A 25,833-nucleotide genomic window follows, 5' to 3' on the forward strand; every position below is an offset into this window, starting at 1 on the left:
AGAGACTGCTGGTTCACTCCCCAAATGGCCACAACAGCCAGGGCCAAAGCCAGGAGCCAGGAACTCCATCATACTTTGCTACATGTGTGGCAGGGCCCCAAGCACTTGGGCCATCTTTTGCCTTCTCAGGCACATCAGCAGGGAGCTGGATTGGAAGCAGAAGAGCGAGGACTCAAACTGGCACTCTAGCACGGGATGCTAGCTTCATAAGTGGTGGTTTAACCTGCTGTACCACAATACCAGTCCTTGGCTTGTGTCATTTTTTTGCATTAATATAGAGATAAGTAAATACACCTTAAATAAAACTTACTTTTTACCCGCAGAATAATTTTAGACAGTGGTTAAATTATTATTTCATATTAATTCATTCTGAAATTTATGAAGACTATAGTTAGAATTTAAAAATAGTTTTTTATTATTTGTAATAATTTGGTTTCCTACCTAAAATGCATAAATTCTAATGTAATTTATAAAAATAATTCACTTTTGTATAACCAGGAATGGAATTTGTGTGATTTTAATGACTTAGATGACTTTGAGTCATCTTGAGAGCTTGAAAAACAGACTTTTATGTATATATAGTTGAATATGAGCTCCAACTTTGTAAGAAAGTAAACCTGCATAATCATTCCCAATTATTACTTCTAACTTGTCCTCTGGTGGATTCTTATATAGTTTGCCTTTTTATAGTTTTGAACATAACACTTCTGATAGTCTGAGAAAGATGTAGGTAGTTTGTTATTCTATATTTTTGTTCTGTGAACTTTTGAGAGGCATTGTTTTTTAGATTTTAGGTTGTAATGTCAATTGGCTTGGCTTCATATTTTTAAAAAACATGAGCAGTGAATATGAACCTTTCCCCAAAGTACTATTTCTTATGTAAATATAAGTATGTAATTTGTAATTTAAGTAAATATAAGTATCTAAAAATAAGTAAATATAGTTTGTGATAGTAGCTTAGCTAGATAAGCACATTCTCTGTTACTCCTCAATGAACTATAACTAAAGTTTTGTTTAAATACTGAACTTTTATAAGTAAATTTTCTTTCCCTTCTCTGTTTCTGCACCCCATAACTGGGAAACACTTTAATTTGTATAGATTAGTGTGATTGAATGTCATTCTTCTATAATTGTTGTACTGGAAACAGATGACATAGATTGAAGTATGTTCCATTTTGCTGCTGCTGTTTTTTAAAGCTTCCATATTTGCATTCTTTCATGCTTTTGTTTTTTCCTTTATTCCAGAATGTTCACTTAGGTTGTATGGCTCATCTCTGACTAAGTTTGCTCTGAAAAGTAGTGATGTTAATATAGATATAAAATTTCCTCCCAAGGTAAGTAAGTTAAAAAGAACCTTTCCTGTGTGGTTCTTAACTAGTATTTAGTGATTTTTATGGATAATCTTTTACAGATAAAGGGTAGGAGAATTAATCAGCTTTTTGTTACAGAGCAAAATAACTGAGATAAGTTATTGTGAAGGAAAGAGACTTATTTAGATCACAGTTTTGGAGGCTGAAAGTTGAAATGGCACAATGCAAATTTGATGAATGCCTCATGTGGTTGTACAGGGGAAGAATTACATGGCAAGGTAGAAAGCAGAGAGAGCAGCTAGACCCAACTTCAGGCTTTTATGATAACCCTTAACAGTATTTGTTGACATAAAAGTGAAATAGTATTCTATTATTTTAAAATATAGATCATTATTTTAACTTTTTTTTTGACAGGCAGAGTTAGACAGTGAGTATTTTAACTTATTTTAAAAAGATTTATTCATTTGAAAGGCAGACTTACAGAGAGGCAGAGGCAGAGAGAGAGGTCTTCCATTTACTGGTTCACTCCCCAAGTGGCCACAGTGGCCGGAGCTGTGCTGATCTGAAGTTAGGAGTCAGGAACTTATTCCGGGTTTCCCATGAGGGTTCAGGGGCCCAATGACTTGGGCCAGCTTCTACTGCTTTCCCAGGTCATAGGAGAGAGCTGGATCAGAAGTGGAGCAGCTGGGAGTTGAACCGGCGCCCATTTGGGATGCCGGCACTGCAGGTGACAGCTTTACCCACTACGCCACAGTGCCAGCCCCTTAACATATTTTTAAATGAAATTGATTTCTTCCTAATATTCTGCTACCTCAACTTTGAAATTAGTATGCTGTTTTAATTTCAAAATTTTTTTTAGATGAACCATCCAGATCTTCTGATAAAAGTGCTTGGAATTTTAAAAAAAAATGGTAAGTTTTCCTCTTTTTTAGAGAGTGTCTTTCTAACAGTCCTGTGTTTTGTAGTTTATACTCAGTATATACTTTATAGATGTATGTATGTATATACTGTGTATATATACACAGTCATGTAAAACTAGTAGCATATTTGAGTCTTGTTACATATGGATAGATAGCAAGTTGTTTATTTGTCTATGTGTATTTAATGGGTACATTAGAAAATGTAAATTATCTGTTGGTTAAGTTCAAAATACCATATAAAAATTGAATCTGTAAATCCACTGCCTTTTGGGTAATTTCAAAAATATCAGCTTTGAATATAGTAGTTTTCCTGTTTCTGCAGTTTTGCTTTCTGCACTTTCAGTTCTCACAGTCAACCACAGTTCTCACAGTCAACCACAGTCCAAAAATTATTATGTGGGATATTCCAGAAATAACACATTCAAAGTTTTAAATTGACTTGGGCAATATTCTGCTTGTTTTGCAATAAAATTTAATAAAAAATTTAAATTGTATGCCATCTTGTGTAGTGTGATGGAATCTTTCATTGTCCACCTCCATCCAGCCAGATTCATCAGTCAATCCCTTTGTTAAATGTATTTGTACTGGATATACTTCCTGCTCATTAGTCTAGTAGCCATCTTGGCTATATTGACTGTGGAAGTATTGCTAGGGTTGTGTTCAAGTAACTCTTGATTTAATTCAATTTAATTAAATTAATTTTTTTTGACAGGCAGAGTTAGACAGTGAGAGAGAGAGACAGAGAGAAAGGTCTTTCTTTTTCTGTTGGTTCACCTCCCAAGTGGCCGCCACAGCTGGTGCATTCTGACCGGCGTGCTGTGCCAATCCGAAGCCAGGAGCCAGGTGCTTCCTCCTGGTCTCCCGTGCGGGTGCAGGGCCCAAGGACCTGGGCCATCCTCCACTGCACTCCCGGGCCACAGCAGAGAGCTGGACTGGAAGAGGAGCAACTGGGACAGAACCGGTGCCCCAACCGGGACTAGAACCTGGGGTGCCGGCGCTGCAGGCGGAGGATTAGCCTAGTGAGCCGCGGCACCGGCCTCAAGTAACTTAATTTACTTAATAATTGCCCCAAAGTGCAAGAGTAGTGATATTGGCAATTTGGATATGCCAAGGAGAAATCACAAATTGCTTTTTTTTTTTTAAGGGAAAAGGTCAAAGTTGTTGACTTAACAAGGAAAGAAAAAAATCATATGCTGAGGTGGTTTAGGTCTACAGTACAATAAGAGTTTTAGACAAACCACATTTATATACCTTTTATTATAGTATAATTATTTGATTTAATTATTAGTTATCAGCAGTCTCTTACTATGCATAATTGTTAATTTTTATTATGGGTATGTAAATATAGGGAGAAACATGGTATATATGAAGTTTTGTATTATCCATTGTTTCAGGTATATACTGGGGGTCTTGGAGAGTATTGCAGATAAGGGAGCTACTGTATAATGGGCATTTTATTGTATAAGAGAAGATGGAAACCTAAAATCATTAGGAGATGATTGATGAAAGAAGGTAGAAAGAGAATTGGAATAAATGTGTGTATGCATTGAATAAATTTGTTTATTTTCCCATTCAAAAATAGTGATATCAACCTATTTATTTATGTCATATTAACTGAATCATACCCGGTAAATTTTTGGATATGCCTTGTCTGGATTGCTTTCCTAAATAGAACATTAGTATAGGTAAAAATGCTTCTAAAGTAAATATTTTAACATTGCAAATGTTTTAAACAAAACCCTAGTCATGTATTAGAAATTGGAAATTTTATGCGGAGGGCAGTTTACTTACTGTTTTTCTCATTATAAAGTAAATGTTGAAGAGCTCAGGATCTGGAGCTAGACTTTTTGAGCTGAGGTTTTAGTTTTTTTTTAATTTGAGCAGCAGAGAGAAAGAGAGCACATGCATATATGCTGCTGTCTTCTGGGTCATTCCCCAGCTTGGAGTGAGATTTTAATTATGTCACTCACTGATTGTGTATCCTTTGATAAACCAAAATTTTAGTTTTCTCATTGGTAAAATGGCAGTAACCCATTGTGTTGATGCGAAGGTTGTTGTGAGGAAATGGATTAAACTGTAGTTTAGAAAAGTGCCTGGTAGGTATTAGTCTCTTATTAAATTTTTGCAACTGTAATTATAATTACTTTAAATTTAATGAACTAAAAACACCTGGCAAAAGTATTTGTAATTTGACTTATGAAAATGTTTTTTATTTACTTGGTTTTTAAAAGATTTATTTATTCATTTATTTGAAAGGCAGAATTACAGAGAGAGAAGAAACATCCATCTTCCGTTTGCTGATTTACTCCCCATATAATTGGCTCCAAGAAAGCATTGAAGCAAGAAAGCTGATGTTGGTGCAACAGGCTATGACAGCAGCATGTTGCATGTGTGCCAGTGTCCCTGCTGCTCCACTTCTGATCTAGCTCTTTGCTAATGTGCTTAGGAAAACAGTGTGAAATGGCTTAACTGCCAATCATGTGGGAGATCCAGGTGAAACTCCTGGCTCCTGACTTCGGGATGGCCCAGCCCTGGCTCTTGTGGCCATTTGGGGAGTGAACCAACGGATGGAAGATCCTCTCTCTGTCTCTCTCTCATTCCCGCACTGTCTCACTCTCCCTTTGTAACTCTGCCTTTCAAAATAAATAAATCTATTAAAAAAAAATTAAAGCCTTACATTCTCAGAAGACATGTCAGTTTTAAACTTCCTTTCTCTTTCTGTCAGCACCATCAACTCTGTTATTATCTGTTTCCTTCTGCCCATTGTCCTTTTTGGGAAATTAATTTTTAAGGGATGAGTTTGGTGCAATTTAGCTTGTAGAGGTATTTTAATATAGTTTTCTTTCTTAATAAATACTTGTTTCTTATTATACAAAACAAGTAAGAGGTAAAGAAAGCCTTTATGTCTTCAGCATTACTAGATAGTATTGGCCCACCGTAAAACATTATTCATTTATTTCTTTTAAAACTTTATTTGAGAGACAAAGAGCTCCCATTTTCTGATTCACTCCCCAGATGTCTGCAACAGCTGGGGATAAACTAGACCAAAGCTATTAGTCAGGAACCAAGTTCTTTTGACATCCAGGGTCTACATTAGCAGAAAAATGGATTCAGGAGCATAGCTGGGCATTGAATCCAGGCACTGTAAAATGGGATGTGGGTGTCTTAACTAGTAGTCCAAATGCTCTCCCCCCATATTTATATATTAAACATTTTTAAGATTTATTTATTTGAAAGGCAGAATTAGGAGAGAGGAGGAGAAACAGAGAGAGAGGTCTTCCATCCACTAGTTCACTCCCCAAATGGCAGCAACAACCAGGGCTTAGGCCAGGCTGAAGCCAGGAGCAAGAGCTTCTTCTGGGTCTCCCACGTGGGTGTAGGGTGCCAACCACTTTCGCCATCTTCTGCTGCTTTCCCAGGGACATTAGCAAGGAGCTGGATCAGAAGTGGAGCAGCTGGGTCTCAAACTGGTGCCCACTATACCACCATGCTGGCCCTGATATTTATATATTTTAAGTTTTTATTTATTTGAGAAAAAGAGCAAGCAAACAATATCGATACTGATCTTTGATCTTCTGATTCACTACCCCAGTGCCCATGAAGGCCAGGTCTGTCTGGATTGAAGCCAGGAGCCAGGGTATTAATCCCAGTCTCCCAGGGGTTGGGAGGGATCCAAATTCTTGAACTATTACCACTGCTTCCCAGGGTGTGCATTAGCAGGAAGCTAGATCCAGACCCAGGTATCCAACGTAGGTACTTCAATATGAGATGTAGGCCTATAATTGTTAGACCAAGCACCTGCTGCTAATGTAAATACTAAAAATACGTCTTTTCCAGTAAAATACGTGTGTAGATCATTTTAAGTCACATAGCATAGGTTTATAAAAGTTAATATAAAATTATTTGGGGCCAGCACTGTGGTATAGAAGGTTAATCCTCTGCCTGCAGTGTAAGCATCCTATATGGGTTTCTGTTTGAGTCCTGGCTGCTCCACTTCCAATCCAGCTTCCTGCTAATGCACCTGGAAAAGCAGCAGGGGATGCCCCAAGTGCTTGGATCCCTGCACCCACATGGGAGTTGCAGAAGAAGCTTGGGACTCCTGGCTTTGGCCTGTCCCAGCCCTGGCTGTTGATGCCATCTGGGGAGTGAACCAGCAGATGGAAGATCGATCTCTCCCTCTCTTTGTCTCTGGTTCTTCCTCTCCTTCTCTGTAACTCTGACTTTCAAATAAATAAATGCAAATTTTTTAAAAAATTAATTTCTCCTTACGTCTTCCGTTTATCCTGTAACAATCTCTAGCACATCATATACAGGATTTATTTGCTTCTGTTTGTGTTCCAAACCTGTCATTGAGGTCTTTGTCTTACTAGTTGTCATATCTGTTGTGCATAGTGCAATTTCTGATGTGTAGGTCCTCAGCACATGTTTTTTAGTTATTCCAAGAAGTACTACTGAGAGATTTTATTTGAATTTCAGATGAATATGAGTGCATCTATATGTAGATTAGGCATTCATAGAATGGTGCTTAGTTTTGAGGCACAGAAAAAGACTTCAGAGTAGAAGTGTGATTTACCCAGTTAGTTCATTCCTAGCAGGATTGATGAGGCAGACTCTATATATGTTAACAATAAATGAGACCAGCAGAGTTAGCCTCTCCTTACAAACGTTAATTTAAAATAATTAAACTGTCAAATCATGGTAGGTCCTCATTTCATGACTCTTGGGGAAATAGCACTCAGAAATATATGATATCCTCCCTTTGCTGTGTATCTATGAAGGCTTAACACTTTGAGTAGATTATATACTTACTTGGAAATCTTCGAACTTTTAGGGATGTTAAGACCTTTCTTAAGGTGATTGTAATTTTTGCACAGTATTTGGGACTGTACCTGTGGTTTGTGGTGTGCAGCAAATGACACCAAGAGAGGTAAGAGATCTGTTGGGATGATGCTCATAGTAGAAAGAGTGGATCATCCCACAGAAGCAATGAGAGTGATTTTTTAGATGGAAACTATTACTTAATGTTTATTATAGAGCAAACTTTAAGAGTTGTTGACATCTTATTTTTTTTCCCTTATAGTATTATACGTAGATGTGGAATCTGATTTTCATGCCAAAGTTCCTGTTGTGGTGTGCAAAGATCGGAAAAGGTAACAAGGAAGAGAAAGTAAAATATTTTTAAAAATTAAAAAATTTTATTTGAAGGGCAGGCAGGGAGAGAGGGGTGGAGGGGATAGGCAAGAGGCAGGAGATACAGAGACAGGGAGGTTTGTTTACTCTCCACATGCCGGCAATAACTAGGATTGGGCCAGACTCAAACCAGGAGCCAGCAACTCGGTCTAGGTCTGCCATCTAAGTGTATCCAACTACTGGAACCATCACCTTCTGCTCCCAGGGTACCCATTAGAAAGAAATTGGAGAAACCAGCATTGTGGTTCAGCAAGTTGAGCTGGTATCTGTGTTGTTCGCATCCAATATGGGGACCAGTAAAAGATCCAGTTGCTCCACTTCTAGTTCAGTTCCCTGCTAATGTGCTTGGGAAAACAGCAGAAGATTGTCCAAGTACTTGGGCCCCTGGTCCCATATAGGAGACCCAGGTGGAGTTCTAGGCTCCTTGCTTTGGCCTGGTTCTGCCCTGGCTGTTCTGACCATTTGGGGAGTAAACCAGCAGATGAGGCTGGCGCTGCGGCTCAGTAGGCTAATCCTCCGCCTTGCGGCGCTGGCACACCGGGTTCTAGTCCCGGTCGGGGCGCTGGATTCTGTCCCGGTTGCCCCTCTTCCAGGCCAGCTCTCTGCTGTGGCCAGGGAGTGCAGTGGAGGATGGCCCAAGTGCTTGAGCCCTGCACCCCATGGGAGACCAGGATAAGTACCTGGCTCCTGCCGTCGGATCAGCACAGTGCGCCGGCCTTGGCGGCCATTGGAGGGTGAACCAACGGCACAGGAAGACCTTTCTCTCTGTCTTTCCCTCTCACTGTCCACTCTGCCTGTCAAATAAATAAATAAATAAATAAATAAATAAATAGTAAACCAGCAGATGGAAGATCTCTCTCTCTCTGACCCTCTGTTCCAAGTAAACACTTTTTTTTTTTTTTTTTTTTTTTTTTTTTGAGAAAATTGTAATCTGAAGTGGAGATGTGATTTGGACTCAGGCAGTCTGATGTGGTGATGTGGGATGCAGATATCCTGAGTAGTGTCTTAACCACTGTGCCAAACTCCCTCTCTGAGAAAATACTAAAAAAAAAAATTTTTTTTTATACTTATTTGAAATGTAGAATGACAGAAGAAGAGATAGAGAGATTTACTGTCTGCTGATTCCCTATGTACGTTGCCAAAACAGTTGAGGCTGGTCCAGGCTGAAGCCAGGAGTCCAAAACTTCATCTCAATCTCTCATGTAGATGTCAGGAACCCTAGTATTTGGGCTGTCATCTGTTTCCTAGGCACGTTAGCAGGAAGCTGAATTGGAAGCAGAGCAGCCAGGAGTTGAATTGGCACTCCGATATGGGATGCAGGCATCCAAAATGGTAGCTTGACCTTCTAGGCCACAATGCTCTTCCCATGCAGTTTTTATTGAATGTCTCCAAGACAGAAAATATTTACTTCAGATTTCTCCTTAGGTAACATGACTAAGCTAATTTCTTTTCATTAAAAATAGCAAGCTTACCACAAACATGTAAAAAATATAACTATTCAAAAAACATTTTTGGTAAAATTGTCATTTTTTTCCCTCAAGTTCACTCAGCGATATTTAGCAGGTATTAATATGATGCAGACAAATAAGAAATTAACCTCTCAAGGAACTCAGTCTATTAAAGTTTACTTTTTAGTTCACTGAAATGAGATGAGATATCAAAGACTGATCTTGCCTTTATAGTCATATGTCTATAGGATTGAAAAGGCAAAGTACTTTCAGAAAAGGAAGTGGAAATGTAATTGGAATCAGTTTGACAGACATGGAAATAATATAGAAAATAAAGTTTTCTTTTATTGATTATTAAATTATTATATATCTTAAATTTTAAGATACTGTATTTTCTTATCCAAAGCTAGAAGATCCGTTCAACTTCCTTGTTTTAAATTAGAAAATTGAGGTGCAGGGAGGGGTTAAACAATTTGTCCAAATTCTTGTCATTCAAGCAGAAAACTACTGGTGGCAATATGACTTCTAGTACTTTTTGGTTTTGTTTTTTAAAGATTTATTTGAAAGGCGAGTTACAGAAAGGGAGAGAAAGATCTTCCATCTGCTGGTTTACTCCCCAAATGGTGTACTGGCCAGGGCTGGGCCAGGCTGAAGCCAGGAGTCATGAACTTCATCTAGGTATCCCATGTGGGTACAGGGGGCCAAGGACTAGGGCCATCTGCTGCTGCTTTCCCATGCAGATTAGCAGGGAGTTGGATTGGAAGTGGATTAGCTACCCGTGTGGGATGTGGCTTTACCCATCACACCACAACACCTGCCCCTCTTCTGGTGTTTTTTTCTACCACATTGTGTCAAATTACCTCTGTGTTTGGACTTCAGTTTCCTTCTTCTTTGTCCTTAAAATACCTCCACTATTCCTCTGTCATTCTAGTTAAGGTAGCTCTTGTTATCATGTACTTATAAGCATAATTTGTGGTTTAATGTGTAATTTCTAATGTTTTATAATTTTTTTTAAAGATTCATTTAATTTAGAGGTGGGCATTATGACAACAGATGGTTAAGCTACTGCCTGGAATGCCAACATCCTGTACTGGGCTCCTGGACGTCCCCGCTACTTTAAGATTTCTTTACTTGTTCGTTTATATGAAAGGCAGAGTGATAGAAGAGACAGAGAAAGAGAGAGAGAGAGAAGAGAAACATCTTCCATCGCTGTTTTACTCCCCAAATGCCCACAACAGCTGGGACTATGCCAAGCCAAAGGCAGGAACTCCATCCGGGTCTTATAGGTGAAGGGCAGGAACCCAAGTAGTGCCTGCAGCCTCCCTGCCTTATTAATAGGGAGCTTGATTGGAAATGTGGAATAACCATGACTTCTGGCACTCCATGTGGAAATGGTGGGCATCTCAAGTGGTGACTTAACTTATTCACTGCAACACCCACTCCCAATTTCTAACCTTTAATCTGAGGGTAAAATAATTAAAGCTTCTAAAGGAAAAATTTAAGTCAAGAAGTTGTACTAGTCCAGTATTTCGTTTTTGTTTTTACCATGTGCATAGCAAGAAGAACAAACTAGGAGTATATGTTACACTGTTTGACACTGAAGAGATGAGTATCCTTTCTTTCATATAAATCATAGATTTATGATGTATAATACTGCTTTTGTAATTAATATCTCATGATCTTAAATACTGAGAATGAAATTTATTTCTGAAGTACAGATGAATATTAAAAATACCCTTCTTTGACTTACTTGCAACTCTAGTAATGGAAATGACACATCATTTTTAGTTGGCTCTAAATTTATTAGACCACTTGTTTCTACTATAACTTTGTAGGTTTTAAAATGTGACTGTAAATGGTAGCCATGGGATTTGAAGTATACCACTTTTTAAAGTATTAATGCAATGAAATTTATATCTTTCTTATTCACAGTGGTTTACTTTGTAGAGTGAGTGCAGGAAATGATATGGCATGTCTCACTACTGATTTGCTTGCTGCTCTTGGCAAAATGGAACCTGTCTTTACTCCCTTGGTGTTAGCCTTTCGTTACTGGGCTAAGGTAAGTGGAACAGAAGAACCTGATCCTCAAATACATTGGGCTTTCCCTTCTGCCCATAAGTTACATAAATAATAATATGTGAGACAAAAGTAATAGTTTACCTATGCCAGAAGGAAAGCGGTTTGGCAGGTTATGATTTATATACATGAACATAAGGTTGCATAGACATATCATAGTCCCCCCCCCCCCCCTTATCTGTAAGAGCTAAAACCTTAGCACCAAATTCTGTATATGTGTTTAGGCACAGTAAGAGATTAATAATAATAATAGAGTAATGATAGTAATATACTGAAGTAAAAAATTATTAAAACATGAATTATTTATGAAATGTTTCATCTATGTTTTCAGACCATGGTTGACCATGGGTAACTGAAATTATGGAAAGGAAAACCTCAAATATGGAGAGACTACTGTGTAGACTAATTATTATACTTTAGAATTCTTAATTGTCATACTTATTTTCATTTTTGTAGTATAGAAACATTTTCTTTCATATTTTAATATATGAGGCTCAAGGTTTCACTGTTATGACAAGTTAAAATTGTAAGGTGCTAAGTTATGGTATGTAAGTTACTGATCTTCTGTTGGTTTTTTTATTAAGCTTTATTTATTTATTTTTTAAAGATTTATTTATTTACTTGAAAGTCAGAGTTTCACAGAAGGAGAGGCAGAGAGAGGGAGAGAGGGAGAGGTCTTCCACTGCTGGTTCACTCCCCAGTTGGCCTCAATAGCCAGAGCTGTGCGGATCCGAAGCCAGGAGGCAGGAGCTTCTTCTCAGTCTCCCACGCGGGTGCAGAGGCCAAAGGATTTTGGCCATCTTCTGCTGCTTTCACAGGCCACAGCAGAGACCTGGATTGGAAGTGGAGCAGCAGGGACTAGAACCGCCGCCCATATGAGATGCTAGCATTTTAGGCGGATGCTTTACCTGCTATGCTGTAGCGCCGGCCCCAAGATTTATTTATTAATAAGATTTGAAAGCGTAGAGAGAGGCAGAGACAGAGAGAAAGAGAGAGGAGAGAGATTACATCTTCTGGTTCACTCCCCAAATGTCCACAACAGCTGGTGCTGGGCCAGGCCAAAGTCAGGAGCCAGAAACTTCTTCTGGGTCTCCATGTAGGTGCAGGTGCCCAAGGACTTGGACCATCTTGCTCTGCTTTCCAGACATGTTAGCAGGAAGCTGGATTAGAAGTGGAGCAGCTGGGACTAGAACCTGTGCTTATATGGGATGCTGGCCCTGTAGGGCAGCCGTTTTAACCCACTGTTCCACAGTGTCAGCCCCAGGCATGATTTTTTACATTCTAGGTTTAAGAATGCTATTTTCTTTTCTCCAGCTCATTTGATAACTTGGAGCAGTTTCTGATTGGGCAATTTTGCTTGAAAGATAGAGTTAGAGAGAGAGAAAGAGGTAATTCTATGTCTTAGTGCATGGTGTCAAGTCCTGGCTTTACTCTGATTCCAGCTTCCTATTAATGCATACCAAGGGAGGCAGTGGCTGATGTAGATGGATCCCTGCCTCTCCTGTTAGAGACTCTGATTGAGTTTGTGGTTCATGACTTCAATCTGGCACAGCCCTGGCTGTAGTAAGCATTTAGAGACTAAACCAGTGACTAGGAGCTCTTTGGCTCTCTCTCTGCCTGTCTTTCAAGTAGATAAAATGAATTTTAAAAAATTAAAATTGAGGGACTGGCACTGTGGCGCACGGGTTAAAAAGCCCTGGCCTGAAGTGCCGGCATCGGCCACTCCTTTTCCAATCCAGCTCTCTACTCTGGCCTAGGATGGCAGTAGAAGATGGCTCAAGTCCTTGGGCCCCTGTACCCACATGGGGTGAAAATAGAAAAACTGGATAAAAATTTACTTGGCAGTTTAGAAAATAAATTTAAAGCTTAGCAAACACATGGAAAACTGCATAACCTGATTTGAGTCAAAAAACATGCAAATAATCATTAAGTATTACATCTCACCCATCCTATTAATAATTACTTTTTAACTAATGATACCTATTGTTGAAAGGGTTATGTGTGCATTTATATGTTAAATCTGGAAAGTAAAAAATTTTGTAGTTAACTATAGAGAATAATCTTAAGGGCCCACATTGTGGTGTAGTGGGTTAAGCTGCAGACTGTGACATCTGACATCCTATATAGATGCTGATTTGAGTCCTGGCTGCTCCACTTCCTATCCAGCTCCCTGCTTATGTTCTTGAGAAACCAGTGGAGGATGGACCAAGTACTTGGGCTCTTGCACCCATGTGGGAGAACCAGAATAAGCTCGTGGCTCCTGGCTTCAGACTGGCCCAGCCCTGGCCATTGCAACCATTTGGAGAGTGAAGCAGCAGATAGAAGCTTTCTTTGTCTTTTCCTCTCTCTCTGTAACTCAGAGTTTCAAATAAATGAATAAATATTTTAAAGAAAATCTTAATTTTATTAGAATTAAAATGTTTTAATTTTTATTTGAAAAGTTTCTTGGAAGGAAGGGAGTGAGAGAGGTAGCAATGGAGAGAAGGAGGAAGAAAATATCATTATTTTCTTAAAATTATTTCCGTAAACTATATCAAATCTGTTAAAAACAAACAAAAAAAACCCTAAAAATAAAAAAGACAAACTTTATAAAAAAGCAGGAAGACAGAAGTAGAGGGATGGAGAGGGAGAAACAGACAGATAGAAAAAGGGGAGAGGTCTCCTATGTGGTGGCAGGAACTGAATATGTGAGCCATCACTACCTCCTAGGTTCTGTACTTCAGCATGGAGCTACAGTCAGGAGAAAGAGCTACAACAGAGTATTGAACCCACTTGGCTCCAGTGTGGGCCACAGGCTTCCTAACCACTAGACAAAATGACCATACTTTTTATATTTTTTAATTCAAATATTCCTGGGAATATAGCTAAAAAGTATCAGTACTTGGGAAATATGCATAGGATAAATGTTAAGCCTTGTTTGATGTGGTAGGAAACAAGTGTTAAAATGTCCTTGAGCAGGAAGGAGGTACCTTTCTCTGAAGGGAGGAGAGAACTTCACTTGTCTAAATAAGATCGGAGTGGGGCCGGTGCCATGGCTCACTTGGCTAATCCTCCGCCTGCAGCGCCGGCACCCCAGGTTCTAGTCCTGTTTGGGGCGCTGGGTTCTAGCCCCAGTTGTTCCTCTTCCAGTCCAGCTCTCTGCTGTGGCCCAGAAGGGCAGTGGAGGATGGCCCAAATGTTTGGGCCCTGCACTCTCAGGGGAAACCGGGAGGAAGTACCTGGCTCCTGGCTTCGGATCAGTGCAGGGCCGACCATTAGGAGAGTGAACCAACGGAAGGAAGACCTTTCTCTTTGTCTCTCTCTCACTGACTAACTCTGCCATTCAAAAGAAAAAAAAATTAAAGAAAAAAAAAAAGATTGGAGTTGGCAAACTCAAAAGGCTTCCATAGCCTTGGCAACTCATGACAAGAGCCTTGGGTGATTACTGACACCATAAACAAGAGTGTCAGTTGTTAAATCAACAGCAGGAGTCACTGTGCATTATTCCCCATGTGGGATCTCTGTCCTTAATGTGTTGTACTATGTGAATTAATGGTATAACTAATACTCAAATAGTACTTTACACTTTGTGTTTCTGTGTGGGTGCAAACTGTTGAAATCTTTACTTAGTATATACTAAATTGACCTTCTGTATATAAAGATAATTTAAAAATGAATCTTAAGAATGGGATGGGAGAGGGAGTAGGAGATGGGATGGTTTGCAGGAGGGAGTATGAATGGGTTGGGAGAGGGAGCGGGAGATGGGATGGTTACGGGTGGGAGGGAGATTATGGGGAGAAAAAGCCACTGTAATCCAAAAGCTGTACTTTGGAAATTTATATTTATTAAATAAAATTTAAAAAAAATTAGGGTACTTCAGAGCAAAGCACAAAATCTCACTGATTTTTATAGAACTTGGAACCTCAATCTCAAAGTTATTATTATGAAACTAGCTAGGAATCTAATTGGACTAATTGTAGGAAAAGTTAAATAAATCATTTCATATATATATAAAAATAGAAAATAGATCTTTGAAAAAATTAAGAGTGGGAATAGTTTAGGAAGGGGGAAGAAGGGTGGAAGGGTGGGTGCACACTTTGTTCCTAAATCTCTATATATGAAATATGTGAAATTTATGTACCTTAAATAAAACTTTTTAAATATTAAAAAAAGTCATTGAGCATTGAGTAACCATCCAAATTGTGGACTGTAATTCTTTAAAAGATTTTTTTTTGATAGGCAGAGTTAGAGAGACAGAGAGTTATAGACAGTGAGAGAGACAGAGAGAAAGGTCCTCCTTCCGTCGGTTCACTCTCCTAATGGCCGCCATGGCCAGCGCTGCGCTGATCTCGAAGCCAGGAGCTGGGTGCTTCCTCCCAGTTTCCCATGTGGGTACAGGGACCCAAGCATTTGGGCCATCCTCCACTGCCCTCCCGGGTCACAGCAGAGAGCTGGACTGGAAGAGGAGCAACTGGGGTTAGTACCTGGCGCCCCAACCAGGACTATAACCTGGGGTGCCGGTGCCGCAGGTGGATTAGCCAAGTGAGCCATGCGCCGGCCTTTTAAAAGATTTTTTTATTTATTTCCTTGAGAGAGTTACAGGGAGAAGAGAGACAGAGAGAAAGGTCTTCCATCTGCTGGTTCACTCCCCAAATGGTCACTACGGCCAGAGCTAAACCTTTCTGAAGCCAGGACCTTCTTCCTGGTCTCCTATGCAAGTATAGGGGCCCAAGCACTTGGACCATCTTCCACAGCTTTCCTAGGCCACAGGCAGAGAGCTGGATTGGAATAGGAGCAGCCAGGACTCGAACTGGTACTCATATGGCATGACGACACTGGATGCGGGTTAGCCTGCTGTGCCACAGCGCTGGCCCCACCTATAACTTTAAAAAAATTATTTATTTATTTGAAATTCAGAGTTAACAGAGACACAGAGATCTTCCATCTGCTGGTTCACTCTGCAGATGGTCGCATAGGCCAGTGCTGGGCCATGCTGAAGCCAGTAGCTTCTTCTAGGTCTCCTATGAGGGTAGCAGGGACCCAGGCACTTGAGATAGCAGCTGCTGCTTTTCCCAGACTGTTAGCAGGGAGGCAGATTGGAAGTGCAGCAGCTGGAACATGAACTGGTGCCCGTATGAATGCTAATGTTGTAGGTGTCGGCTTTACCCACTATGCCACACCAGCCCCTAGAAGGACTTTCTTGATGCATTGTTATGGAGAATTGGAAGTGGAGCAGCTGGAACATGAACTGGTGCCCGTATGAATGCTAATATTGTAGGTGTCGGCTTTACCCACTATGCCACACCAGCCCCTAGAAGGACTTTCTTGATGCATTGTTATGGAGAAGAAATATCTGTAATACACTATTTTGGTAAAATAGTGACAAAAAATCCCCCATATTTTTATGTAGAAAATAAAAATGTATGTACATTGCCTATGGTTATTTGAGTGTAGAAAAAGGCAGGAAGCATATCTAGAACATTAATATTGAGGCACAGTAGAGTTGAGAACAGGAAAAAAGCATTTGTAAAAGATATCTGTATTTTATAAAAACACTGATATGATTCCATTAAACTAAAATATGAATACAGAAGATAAGTAAAACATGTGACTGGTTTTTACAGGCTGATGTGATTTTTAGGCCATGACATAATTTTCATTATTGTTTAAGCTACTTTTCGATTATTAAAATATGAAAAACAAGCAACTTTTACTATGAAAATGAAAGAAAGCTAAGTGATGATGCTTTTTCTCCTTTCTTTTGCAGTTATGCTACATTGACTCCCAGACTGATGGTGGAATCCCTTCCTACTGTTTTGCTTTAATGGTGATGTTTTATCTACAACAAAGAAAACCCCCTCTTCTTCCTTGCTTACTTGGAAATTGGGTAAGCGTGAGTGCATGATCCATGTGCATGTGTATAGGTAATTTGCTCTTTCATAGTGCTCTAATCAAACATTTTAAGATGGAATTCTGGTTTGTTTGTCCATCCTTTTTATTTTTTAATAATTTTTCCACTACCAATTTGGAATGCCTTTTTATATAGATTGAAGGCTTTCACCCAAAAAGAATGGATGACTTTCAGCTGAAGGGCATAGTAGAAGAGAAGTTTGTGAAGTGGGAATATAATTCAAGTAGTGCAACTGAGAAAAACTCAATTGCTGAGGAAAACAAAGCTAAGGCAGACCAACCAAAAGATGATACCAAGAAGACAGAAACAGACAACCAAAGTAATGCCATGAAGGAAAAACATGGCAAAGTAAGCTGTTTTTGTTTATGTTTTTTGCCTTTTTTATCTGTAGAATATGTGATGCCTTCAATTTAAGCTATTTTAATAGTAGATTTTAATTGACCTTGGGCAAGCCTCTTGGCCTCATTTTCCTCATCTGTAAAGTGAGGGGTTGATCTGGTTTAGTTTTTTTGGTAATGGGGTGTCTAATGAATTTATACATTATCTTTGAATATCTTTGAATTTCTGAATCATGTCAAGGTATTCCTTTATATCTTTTCATTTAGACAAGGAAAATTTCCTTCAAGGACTAGGCTTTGATCAAAACTTTAGCATTTGAGAATGATGTTGCCAGATTGCATGGAGAAATACCCTGTGCTCTATAAGGAAGTGCTTTGCTTATTTAATCATTCAATATTCATTTATTCCAGACCTGCTATGTGCCAGGCATTATCTTGAGTGCTGAAGAATCAAAGATGAATGTACATGAATTGTGTTCTTCAGAAGCTTGTAGCCTTCTGAGTAGACAGAAATAAGAACATTTCTGAGCTCGTTGCTCTAACTGAACTAAATTATTTGTCATTTCCTGGAAATACTTCCCTGTTCCATTCAACTTTCTTTTTTTTTTTTTCTTTAAAGATTTATTTATTTATTTGAAAGGCTGAGTTACATAGAGGCAGAGGCAGAGACAGAGAGAGAGAGAAAGAGGTCTTCCATCTGCTGGTTCACTGCCCAAATGGCTGCAAGGGCCAGAGCCTGGCTGATCCAGAGCCAGGAGCTTCTTCTGGGACTCCCATGTGGGTTTAGGGGCCCAAGCACTTGGACCATCTTCTGCTGCTTTCCCAGGCCATAGTAGAGAGTTAGATTGGAAGTGGATCAGCTGGGACTCGAACTGGCACCCACATGGGATGTTGGCAGTGCTGGCAGTGGCTTTACCCGCTATGCTACAGTACCTGCCCCTCTATTCAACTTTCTTACTTTGTTAGACTACTTTCTTTCTCCTCACACCACCAATACTGTCAGCTAATGATGTTGGTTATTACTTCCCTAAGAAGAGAACATCTGCACATCTCACCATTTTCTACCACCAACTGCACTCACATACTTTGCTTTTCTGCCTGCTTTCGTAAGAAACTTCTCATATTCTTAACCATATATTCAATCTTATTCCTTCTTGTCCATTTAGAACATCACTCTAGCAGTTCTTCTCTTTTCCTTCTAAATCACGAGTGTTTCAATCTTTGCTAAAACAGCCATACTTTTATTTCTGTTATTTTAAGGAAAAATTTTGATACCACAGCTATTTTATGCTCCTCTTTGCACTAGAATTTTGAAAGAATTTTATATATTTGCTCTTTCCATTTTCTGTTCCCCCTTACCCTGCCCTGAGTTAGTCTCCACATTGCTAAATCTAGTAGTTATTTCCTGATTTTTATTTTTTTCTGACTTAGCATTATTTGCCAATTGATTACTCCTTCTCTGAAAAATGTCTTCACTTGACTTTTCAGTATACCACATCCATAACTGGTTATTATTTCTCAGTCTCTTCTGCTAGATCTTTCTTCTCTCTCCAGTCTTATATCATTAAGTGCTACAGGGCTGAGCCCATGATGCCCTTTTCCTTGTGTATCTGCATTGTATTAGCATATCCGTCCAGTTCCATGGTTTTTCTCTTAAACTTCCCTCTCCCTCTTTTTTTTTTTTTTTTAAAGATTTATTTATGTATTTGAAAGAGCCAGAGAGAGAGAGATATTGATCTTCTGTTTCCCATATCATTAGCAGAGAGCTGGATTAGAAGTGGAACAGCTGGGACACACAAACTGGTGCCCATGTGGGATGTCTGCATTGAAGGGAGCAGCTTTACCTGCTACTCTGCCACAGTCCCATGGATTTTAAGTACCATCTATATGATGATGACTCCTAACTTTAAATCTCCAGCTAGACCTCATCCCTGAACTCCATAATTGTTTATCTAACTGCCCATTTAGTGTCTCAGATCTCTAAAACTTAGTGTTTTTAAACTGAACTCTTGATTTTCCCCTCAAACTTGTTCCACATACAGTTTTCCCATTTCAGTTGATGGCACTCCATCTTTTCAGTTGTAAAAACCTTACTCCTTTCTTCCATACTCCCTTCTAAAGTCTGTGGGGGAATTTCTATCATTTCTACTTCATAATATACCCAGAATTTGATCCCTCTCCCCACCTCTACTTTTAGCATCCTCTTCCTAGCCAGCACCATCTCTGGCTAGGTAGCTACTGTATCTTCTTAGCAGATTTCTCTGTATCTACTGTGGCTTTCTGTAATCTATTATCAACACAACAGTGAATGTTTCCTCTAAGCATAAGTCAGAGCATCATGCCTTTTTCCCTCAACACATCCTGAATGTTCACTTGCTCCTCATTTTATTTTGATAAAGCCAATCAGCTTATAGTGGGTAGCTTTATGTTTTCTTCTATTACAGCTATTCCTCAACCATGGTAACTTTCTTTTTTCTTTCTTTCTTTTCTTTTTTTTTTTTTTTTTAATTTTTTGACAGGCAGAGTGGACAGTGAGAGAGAGAGAGAGAGAGAGAGAGAAAGGTCTTCCTTTGCCGTTGGTTCACCCTCCAATGGCCACTGCGGCCGGCACACTGCGCTGATCCGATGGCAGGAGCCAGGTGCTTACCCTGGTCTCCCATGGGGTGCAGGGCCCAAGGACTTGGGCCATCCTCCACTGCACTCCCTGGCCACAGCAGAGAGCTGGCCTGGAAGAGGGGCAGCCGGGACAGAATCCGGCGCCCCGACCGGGACTAGAACCTGGTGTGCTGGCGCCGCAAGGCGGAGGATTAGCCTAGTGAGCCACGGCGCCGGCCAACCATGGTAACTTTCATGATTTTCTTTTTACTAACATTCCTACTTTGTGTATTTGCTCTCTGTTCATCATTCCTGGAAAAATTTTTCCTCTTTTTCAGATCATGCCACTCAACAAATCCCATTCTGACTACTCTGTTTAACGTTGTAATCTATTGCTCTCACTCTCATCCCTTATTCAACTTTTTTTTTTATAGCACTTACCTTCTTATTTACTATGTAATTTACTTATTAAGTTTGTCTTCGTTCCCTAGAACGTCAGCTTTGTGAAGTCAAGAATTTTTTTTTTTTTCCCCAAAGTTACCATCCTGCATATCTGGAACACTGCCTGGCACGTAGTAGGCACTCAGTGAATAGTTAGAGAGTTGAATGTCTGAATGACTGTTTCATGCCTTTATGCTTCCTGGGGGCTACTTTTAGCCAGTCTTCATCTAGCTAATTCTTTTGGATTTCAGTTATTACCTCTTCTGTTCTTACCCCCAATACAGAGACCCATCATAGCATGTGACCTTTAGTGTAATTGTTAAATTGTCTCTTCCTGTCTTAATAATATTGTCTGTGAAGTAGGAATTCACTTTGAGTGGCAATTTAGTGTAGTGATTCACAGCATGGATCTAGATGGTCTTGAGTCAGATTGTTGCCCCACATCTGCTTCACAGAATTGTTAATATATATGCCACTCTTAGATGAGTGAATGGTGGCATGGTTAGCATTATTAAATGCGAGCTTTCAGTATTTTATTTCTAGTACAATGCTAGGGAACACAGTAGGTTGGAAAGGGTTATTTGCCAAATGAAGGCATTGAGTTTTTGAAAACCAGCATATTTACTTTAATTTCAAAAGTAATCACTGAATGAGGTATTACACTAATTATTATGCAGTGGTTTACAACCTTGACTACATTTGAGAATCACTTCAGGGAGCTTTACAGATTCTGTGCCCAGGCCAATAGCCCAGATCAGTTAAATCAGATTCTTGTGAGGATTATGGAAGGTGGAATGGTGTGGAATTTGGGCAATAGTGTACTTTAATGTTCCCCAGGTGATTCTAATGTGCATCCAAGGCTGAGAATCACTGGTTCACTGGAAAGAACACAAAATTCCCAGGAGTCTATAAACTGGGACTCTGTTCCCAGCCTTTCCTCAAATGGACTACTTTTTGGCAAGTTACTCCTTCATTCCTGAGTTTTTGAAAGCATGATCTCTAAGGTCTTTTCTATCTTAATATTCATTGATTGTATTAAGTTGTGAAGCTTAAATTAAAGATATTTTTTCTTTTTCAGTCTCCTTTAACTTTGGAAACAACAAATCAGGTATCCCTGGGACAGTTGTGGTTAGAGCTGCTAAAATTTTACACACTGGATTTTGCTTTGGAGGAATATGTCATATGTGTACGGATACATGATATTTTAACAAGAGAGAATAAAAACTGGCCTAAAAGACGGATAGCTATTGAAGGTGAGATGATGTACAGTATTTCATTTCTAGAATTTGTGTGTGTGTGCCACTCATCATTTGTTTCTAATACAGTGTTGCTAAGCTAAAGAAGAAACAACAATTGATACTGACAAACAAGGTTCCACATTAAATCACAAGAACCATCAATTGTGGTAGGACAAGAGATGAACATTATTAATAGGTTCTGGACCTTGAAAGTTGCCATTCAGTGACAATAATATACAGAAGCATAATGGCAGAGTGTCTTATTGCAGTAATTTCATCACCAAAACTGTAATTATTGGATTGGCCTTCTCAGCATTCTTAGTTATGTTGTTATTTTCTGTTTCTCTTTTAGCTTTTAATTTTATGGGAGAAACAAATGATGTTGCTATTGGCTTTCCCTTACCCAGCTTTCAAGAACTTTCCTTGGGACCCTTTGTTAGAAAGACCTGGGGGAAAAATACTATGCTAACAGTATAGCAGTTGAGGTGTACTTGTGTTAGCTTGGAAATGTAGTTTATTTGTAGAGCCTTAACTACTACCATTTTCTCTTTCACTAGATCCATTTTCAGTCAAGAGGAATGTTGCACGGAGCTTAAACAGCCAGCTTGTTTACGAGTATGTTGTGGAGAGATTCAGGGCAGCCTATCGGTATTTTGCTTGTCCTCAGAAGAAGGGTGAAAGTAAATCTACAGTGGATTTCAAGAAAAAAGAAAAGGGAAAATTAAGCAGTAAAAAATCAGTGAAGTCTGACAGTATATCAAACTGTTGCATTTTGCTTGGGGAAAGCACTGAAAAAATAAATGCAGAGAGAGGTCAACCTGAAAAGCATAATCAAATGGAATGTACACCACAGAGATGTACAGTTGACAAAGACAGTCTGTTGGTAAATGAACTGGATTTGGCTGACCAAAGACAGGAATCTTCATCTCTTTTTACTGCCAGTGAAGGGAATGAATTAGAGCTAAAATCAGTTAAGAAACAAGATGATTTAGCACCTTTAGAAACTTCCTTTAAAAAGGAGTTCAGCCAATGTAGTTGTACTGATTCTAAGTCTTCTGATCCATCTGAATCTGCTGGAACAGACTGTAGGTCAAATTTTAAAACAGAGAGTTCACATCAGATTGTGTGCACGTCTGCTACCTCTTGCATCTGCAAAGCTACAGAAGATGCTTCTGATCCTAACGATGATAATCTCCCCACCCAGGAATTATATTTTGTATTTGATAAGTTTATTTTAACCTCTGGCAAGGTAAGATATAGTTTGTAAACAGTCCATAAGATTTTGTGGTTGTTGCATCACCCTGTATTTCTTTATGGTTTTTAGATTTAGTAATGTGCAAATAGTTTCTATGGTGGTGATTGTCACTTTGGAACTGTATTTCAGTATGTCTTTGTCTTCTACATTTTTTTTTCCTATAATTGCCTTTATTTTTATTTATTTTTAAAATATTTTTATTTTACTAATTTGAAAGGTGGAGTTGCAGAGACAGGTAGAGACAGGGAAGTCTCTGATCTGCTGGTTGACTCCCGAAATGGCTGCAATGATCAGGGCTGGGCCAGGCCGAAGCCAGGAGCTTTTTTTTTTTTTTTTTTTTTTTTTTTTTTTTTTTTGGACAGGCAGAGTGGACAGTGAGAGAGAGAGAGACAGAGAGAAAGGTCTTCCTTTGCCGTTGGTTCACCCTCCAATGGCCGCCGCGGCCGGCGCGCTGCGGCCGGCATACCGCGCTGAACCAATGGCAGGAGCCAGGTGCTTCTCCTGGTCTCCCATGGGGTGCAGGGCCCAAGGACTTGGGCCATCCTCCACTGCACTCCCTGGCCATAGCAGAGAGCTGGCCTGGAAGAGGGGCAACCGGGACAGATTCCGGCGCCCCGACCGGGACTAGTACCCGGTGTGCTAGCTCAGCTAGAGCTGAGCTGATCCAAAGCCAGGAGCAAGGAGCTTCTTTTGGGTCTCCCACAGGGATGCAAGGGTCCAAGGAGTTGGGCCATCTTCCACTGCTTTCCTAGGCCATAGCAGAGAGCTGGATCAGAGGAGCAGCCGAAACTCAAACTGGTGCCCATATGGGATGCCAGCGCTTCAGACTGGTGCTTTAACCTGCTGTCCCACAGTGCTGGCCTGAGCTTTTAACTCTTTAAATCACAGAAAATAGCCCAATGGGTAAAAAATAAGAAGCAGCTTTTGTTAATAAAAGAAAGTTTTTGCTAAGTTACATTGTTGCAGTTACAGTGCATATAATTGGAATATGTTCAGCATCCAAAATGCAAGTGTGATAACACAGATCATGTATAAGCCAAGTAGAATTTTTATTTTTTAAAGAACTATTTATATATTTGAAAGGCAGAGTTACAGAGAAGGAGAGAGAGAGAGAGAGATCTTCTATCCTCTGGCTCACTCCCAAAATAGCTAAAATGGTCAGAGCTGGGCTGATCTGAATCCAGGAGCTGGGAGCTTCTTCTAGGTATCTCATATGAATGTAGGAGTCCAAGCATTTGAACCATTCTCTACTCTCCCAGGCACACAAGCAGGAAGTGGAACAGTTAGAACTTGAACTATTGTCCATATGGGATGCTGGTGCTGAAGTCGGTGGCCTTACCCGCTATGCCACAGTGTTAGCCCCCATGTAGAATATTTAAAAATCAGTAACAATCTAGAGTAGGCATTTGACTTAGCAGTTAAAATTCTTGAATCACCTATTGGCATCCCTGTGTTCAAGTCCTGGCTTCTGTTTTTTTTTTTTTTTTTTTTTTTAAGATTTATTTTTATTTATTTGAAAGGCAGAATTAGAGAGATCTTTCATCTGCTGGTTCACTCCCCAAATGATTTGAGCAGCTGGGACTGGGGAGCATTGCTGTGGTGGAGCAAATAAAGCCACAGTCTGCAGTGATGGCATCCCATGTAGATTCTGATCCAGCTCCTTGCTAATGCACCTGGAAAAGCAGTGGAAGGTGGCCCAAGTGCTTGGGCTCCTGTACCCAAGTGGGAGACCTGGAGGAAGCTCCTGGCCCTTGGCTTCTGATTGGCCCAGCTCCAACTTTTGCAGCCATCTGGGGAGTAAACCAAAGGTTGGAAGACTCCCTCTCCCTCCCCCTTCCCCTCCCCCTCCTCCTCTCTCTCTCCCCTCCCTCCCTCCCCTTTTCCTTCTCAGCCCCCCTCCATCTCCCCTCCCTCCACCTCCCCTCCCCTCCTCTCCCCCTTCCCCTCCCCCTCCTCCTCTCTCCCCTCCCTCCCTCCCCCTTTCCTTCTCAGCCCCCCTCCACCTCCCCTCCCTCCACCTCCCCTCCTCTCCTCTCCCCCTCCCCTTCTCCTCCTCCCCCTTTCTCTTCCCCCTCTCCCTCCCCCCTCCCCCTCTCTCCTCTCCCTCTCTCTCTTTCTCCTGTCCCTCTCCCTCTCCTTCCTCTTCCCTTTCCCCTTCATCCTTCTCTCCCTCCCTCCCTCTAACTCTGCTTTTCAAATAAATAAATAAATCTAAAAAACAACTGGGGCTGGGCCATGGCAAAGCCAAGAGCTTCATCTGGGTCTTCAACATGGTTGCAGGAACCCAAGCACTTGGGCCATCTTCCACTGCTTTGCCAGGCTGGATCAGAAATGGAACAGCCAAGACTTTGACAACCACTGGTGTTGCAGGTGGCGGCTTAACCCATTAAACCACAGTGGCAGACCAAGGGCTTCTGCTCTTGATCCCAGCTTCCTGCAAGTGCAGGCTCTGAAAAGTAGCATGTGATAGTCAAGTAATTGCTGCAGTGCCAGCATCCCATATGGGCATGGGTTCAAGTTCCAGCTGCTCCACTTCCAATCCAGCTCTCTGCTATGGCCTGGGAAAGTAGAAGTAATGGCCCAAGTCCTTGGGCCCCAGCACCCATGTGGGAGACCCAGAAGAAAACTCCTGGATGAAGCTTCTGACTTCGGCCTGACCCTCTGCTGGCTGTTGCACCCAGCTTGGGGAATGAACCAGCAGATGGACAATCTGTCTCTGTCTCTTCCTCTCTGTATGTAACTCTGACTTTCAAAATAAATAAATAAATATTTAAAAAAATTATGGTATATAGGTTTTGGAGTTCAGTTTGTAGCTGTTGAATGAGAGTGTAGTCCTACAGTTTGGTCTCTTGAGACCATGATAATAAATTGAATCAAGTGGCTTAACTGAGGGTTCTGTGATTAATATATTCTGAAGTTAGGAAATATTTGGAGTGAAATGAAAGATGTAACTTTAAATTTCTTTATAACCTACTTTGTTAGATTTCGGTAATTAAAAATGATTTCTTTGGCAGTGTCAAACTATTTGAATTTACTCATACTTTGTGTTTCTTGTTTTTTTTTTTTTTTTTGTATGTTCCCTCTTTATGTAAATTAATCTTTGATATTTAAGTATAGTAGGAAAAACAATTG

The 25,833-nt window shown here is 40.1% G+C and overlaps 1 protein-coding gene across 34 annotated transcripts in view; it reads left to right on the forward strand.

Annotated features, from left to right (window-relative positions):
- The window catches only part of TUT4 (terminal uridylyl transferase 4), a 210,366-nt gene that overhangs the window by 132,559 nt on the left and 51,974 nt on the right, over positions 1-25,833 (forward strand). For 25 of the 34 annotated variants that reach the window (XR_016211025.1, XM_089300634.1, XM_070078493.2 and 22 more), the window contains 8 exons: positions 1,246-1,334; positions 2,170-2,221; positions 7,311-7,380; positions 10,801-10,927; positions 16,691-16,810; positions 16,970-17,182; positions 21,287-21,461; positions 22,004-22,695. Coding sequence is in view for 33 of the 34 variants with exons in the window: in XM_089300634.1 (XP_089156760.1) it covers positions 1,246-1,334; positions 2,170-2,221; positions 7,311-7,380; positions 10,801-10,927; positions 16,691-16,810; positions 16,970-17,182; positions 21,287-21,461; positions 22,004-22,695 (1,538 nt within the window). In the remaining variant the exon portion in view is untranslated. The remainder of the gene's footprint in view (positions 1-1,245; positions 1,335-2,169; positions 2,222-7,310; positions 7,381-10,800; positions 10,928-16,690; positions 16,811-16,969; positions 17,183-21,286; positions 21,462-22,003; positions 22,696-25,833) is intronic. The other 9 variants (XM_070078501.2, XM_089300638.1, XM_089300642.1 and 6 more) reach the window with 1 other exon arrangement.

The sequence above is a fragment of the Oryctolagus cuniculus genome, chromosome 7 (assembly GCF_051225735.1).
Source record: "Oryctolagus cuniculus isolate XC-2025 breed Fujian yellow rabbit chromosome 7, ASM5122573v1, whole genome shotgun sequence".
In the NCBI taxonomy this organism is placed as follows: Eukaryota; Metazoa; Chordata; class Mammalia; order Lagomorpha; family Leporidae; genus Oryctolagus; species Oryctolagus cuniculus.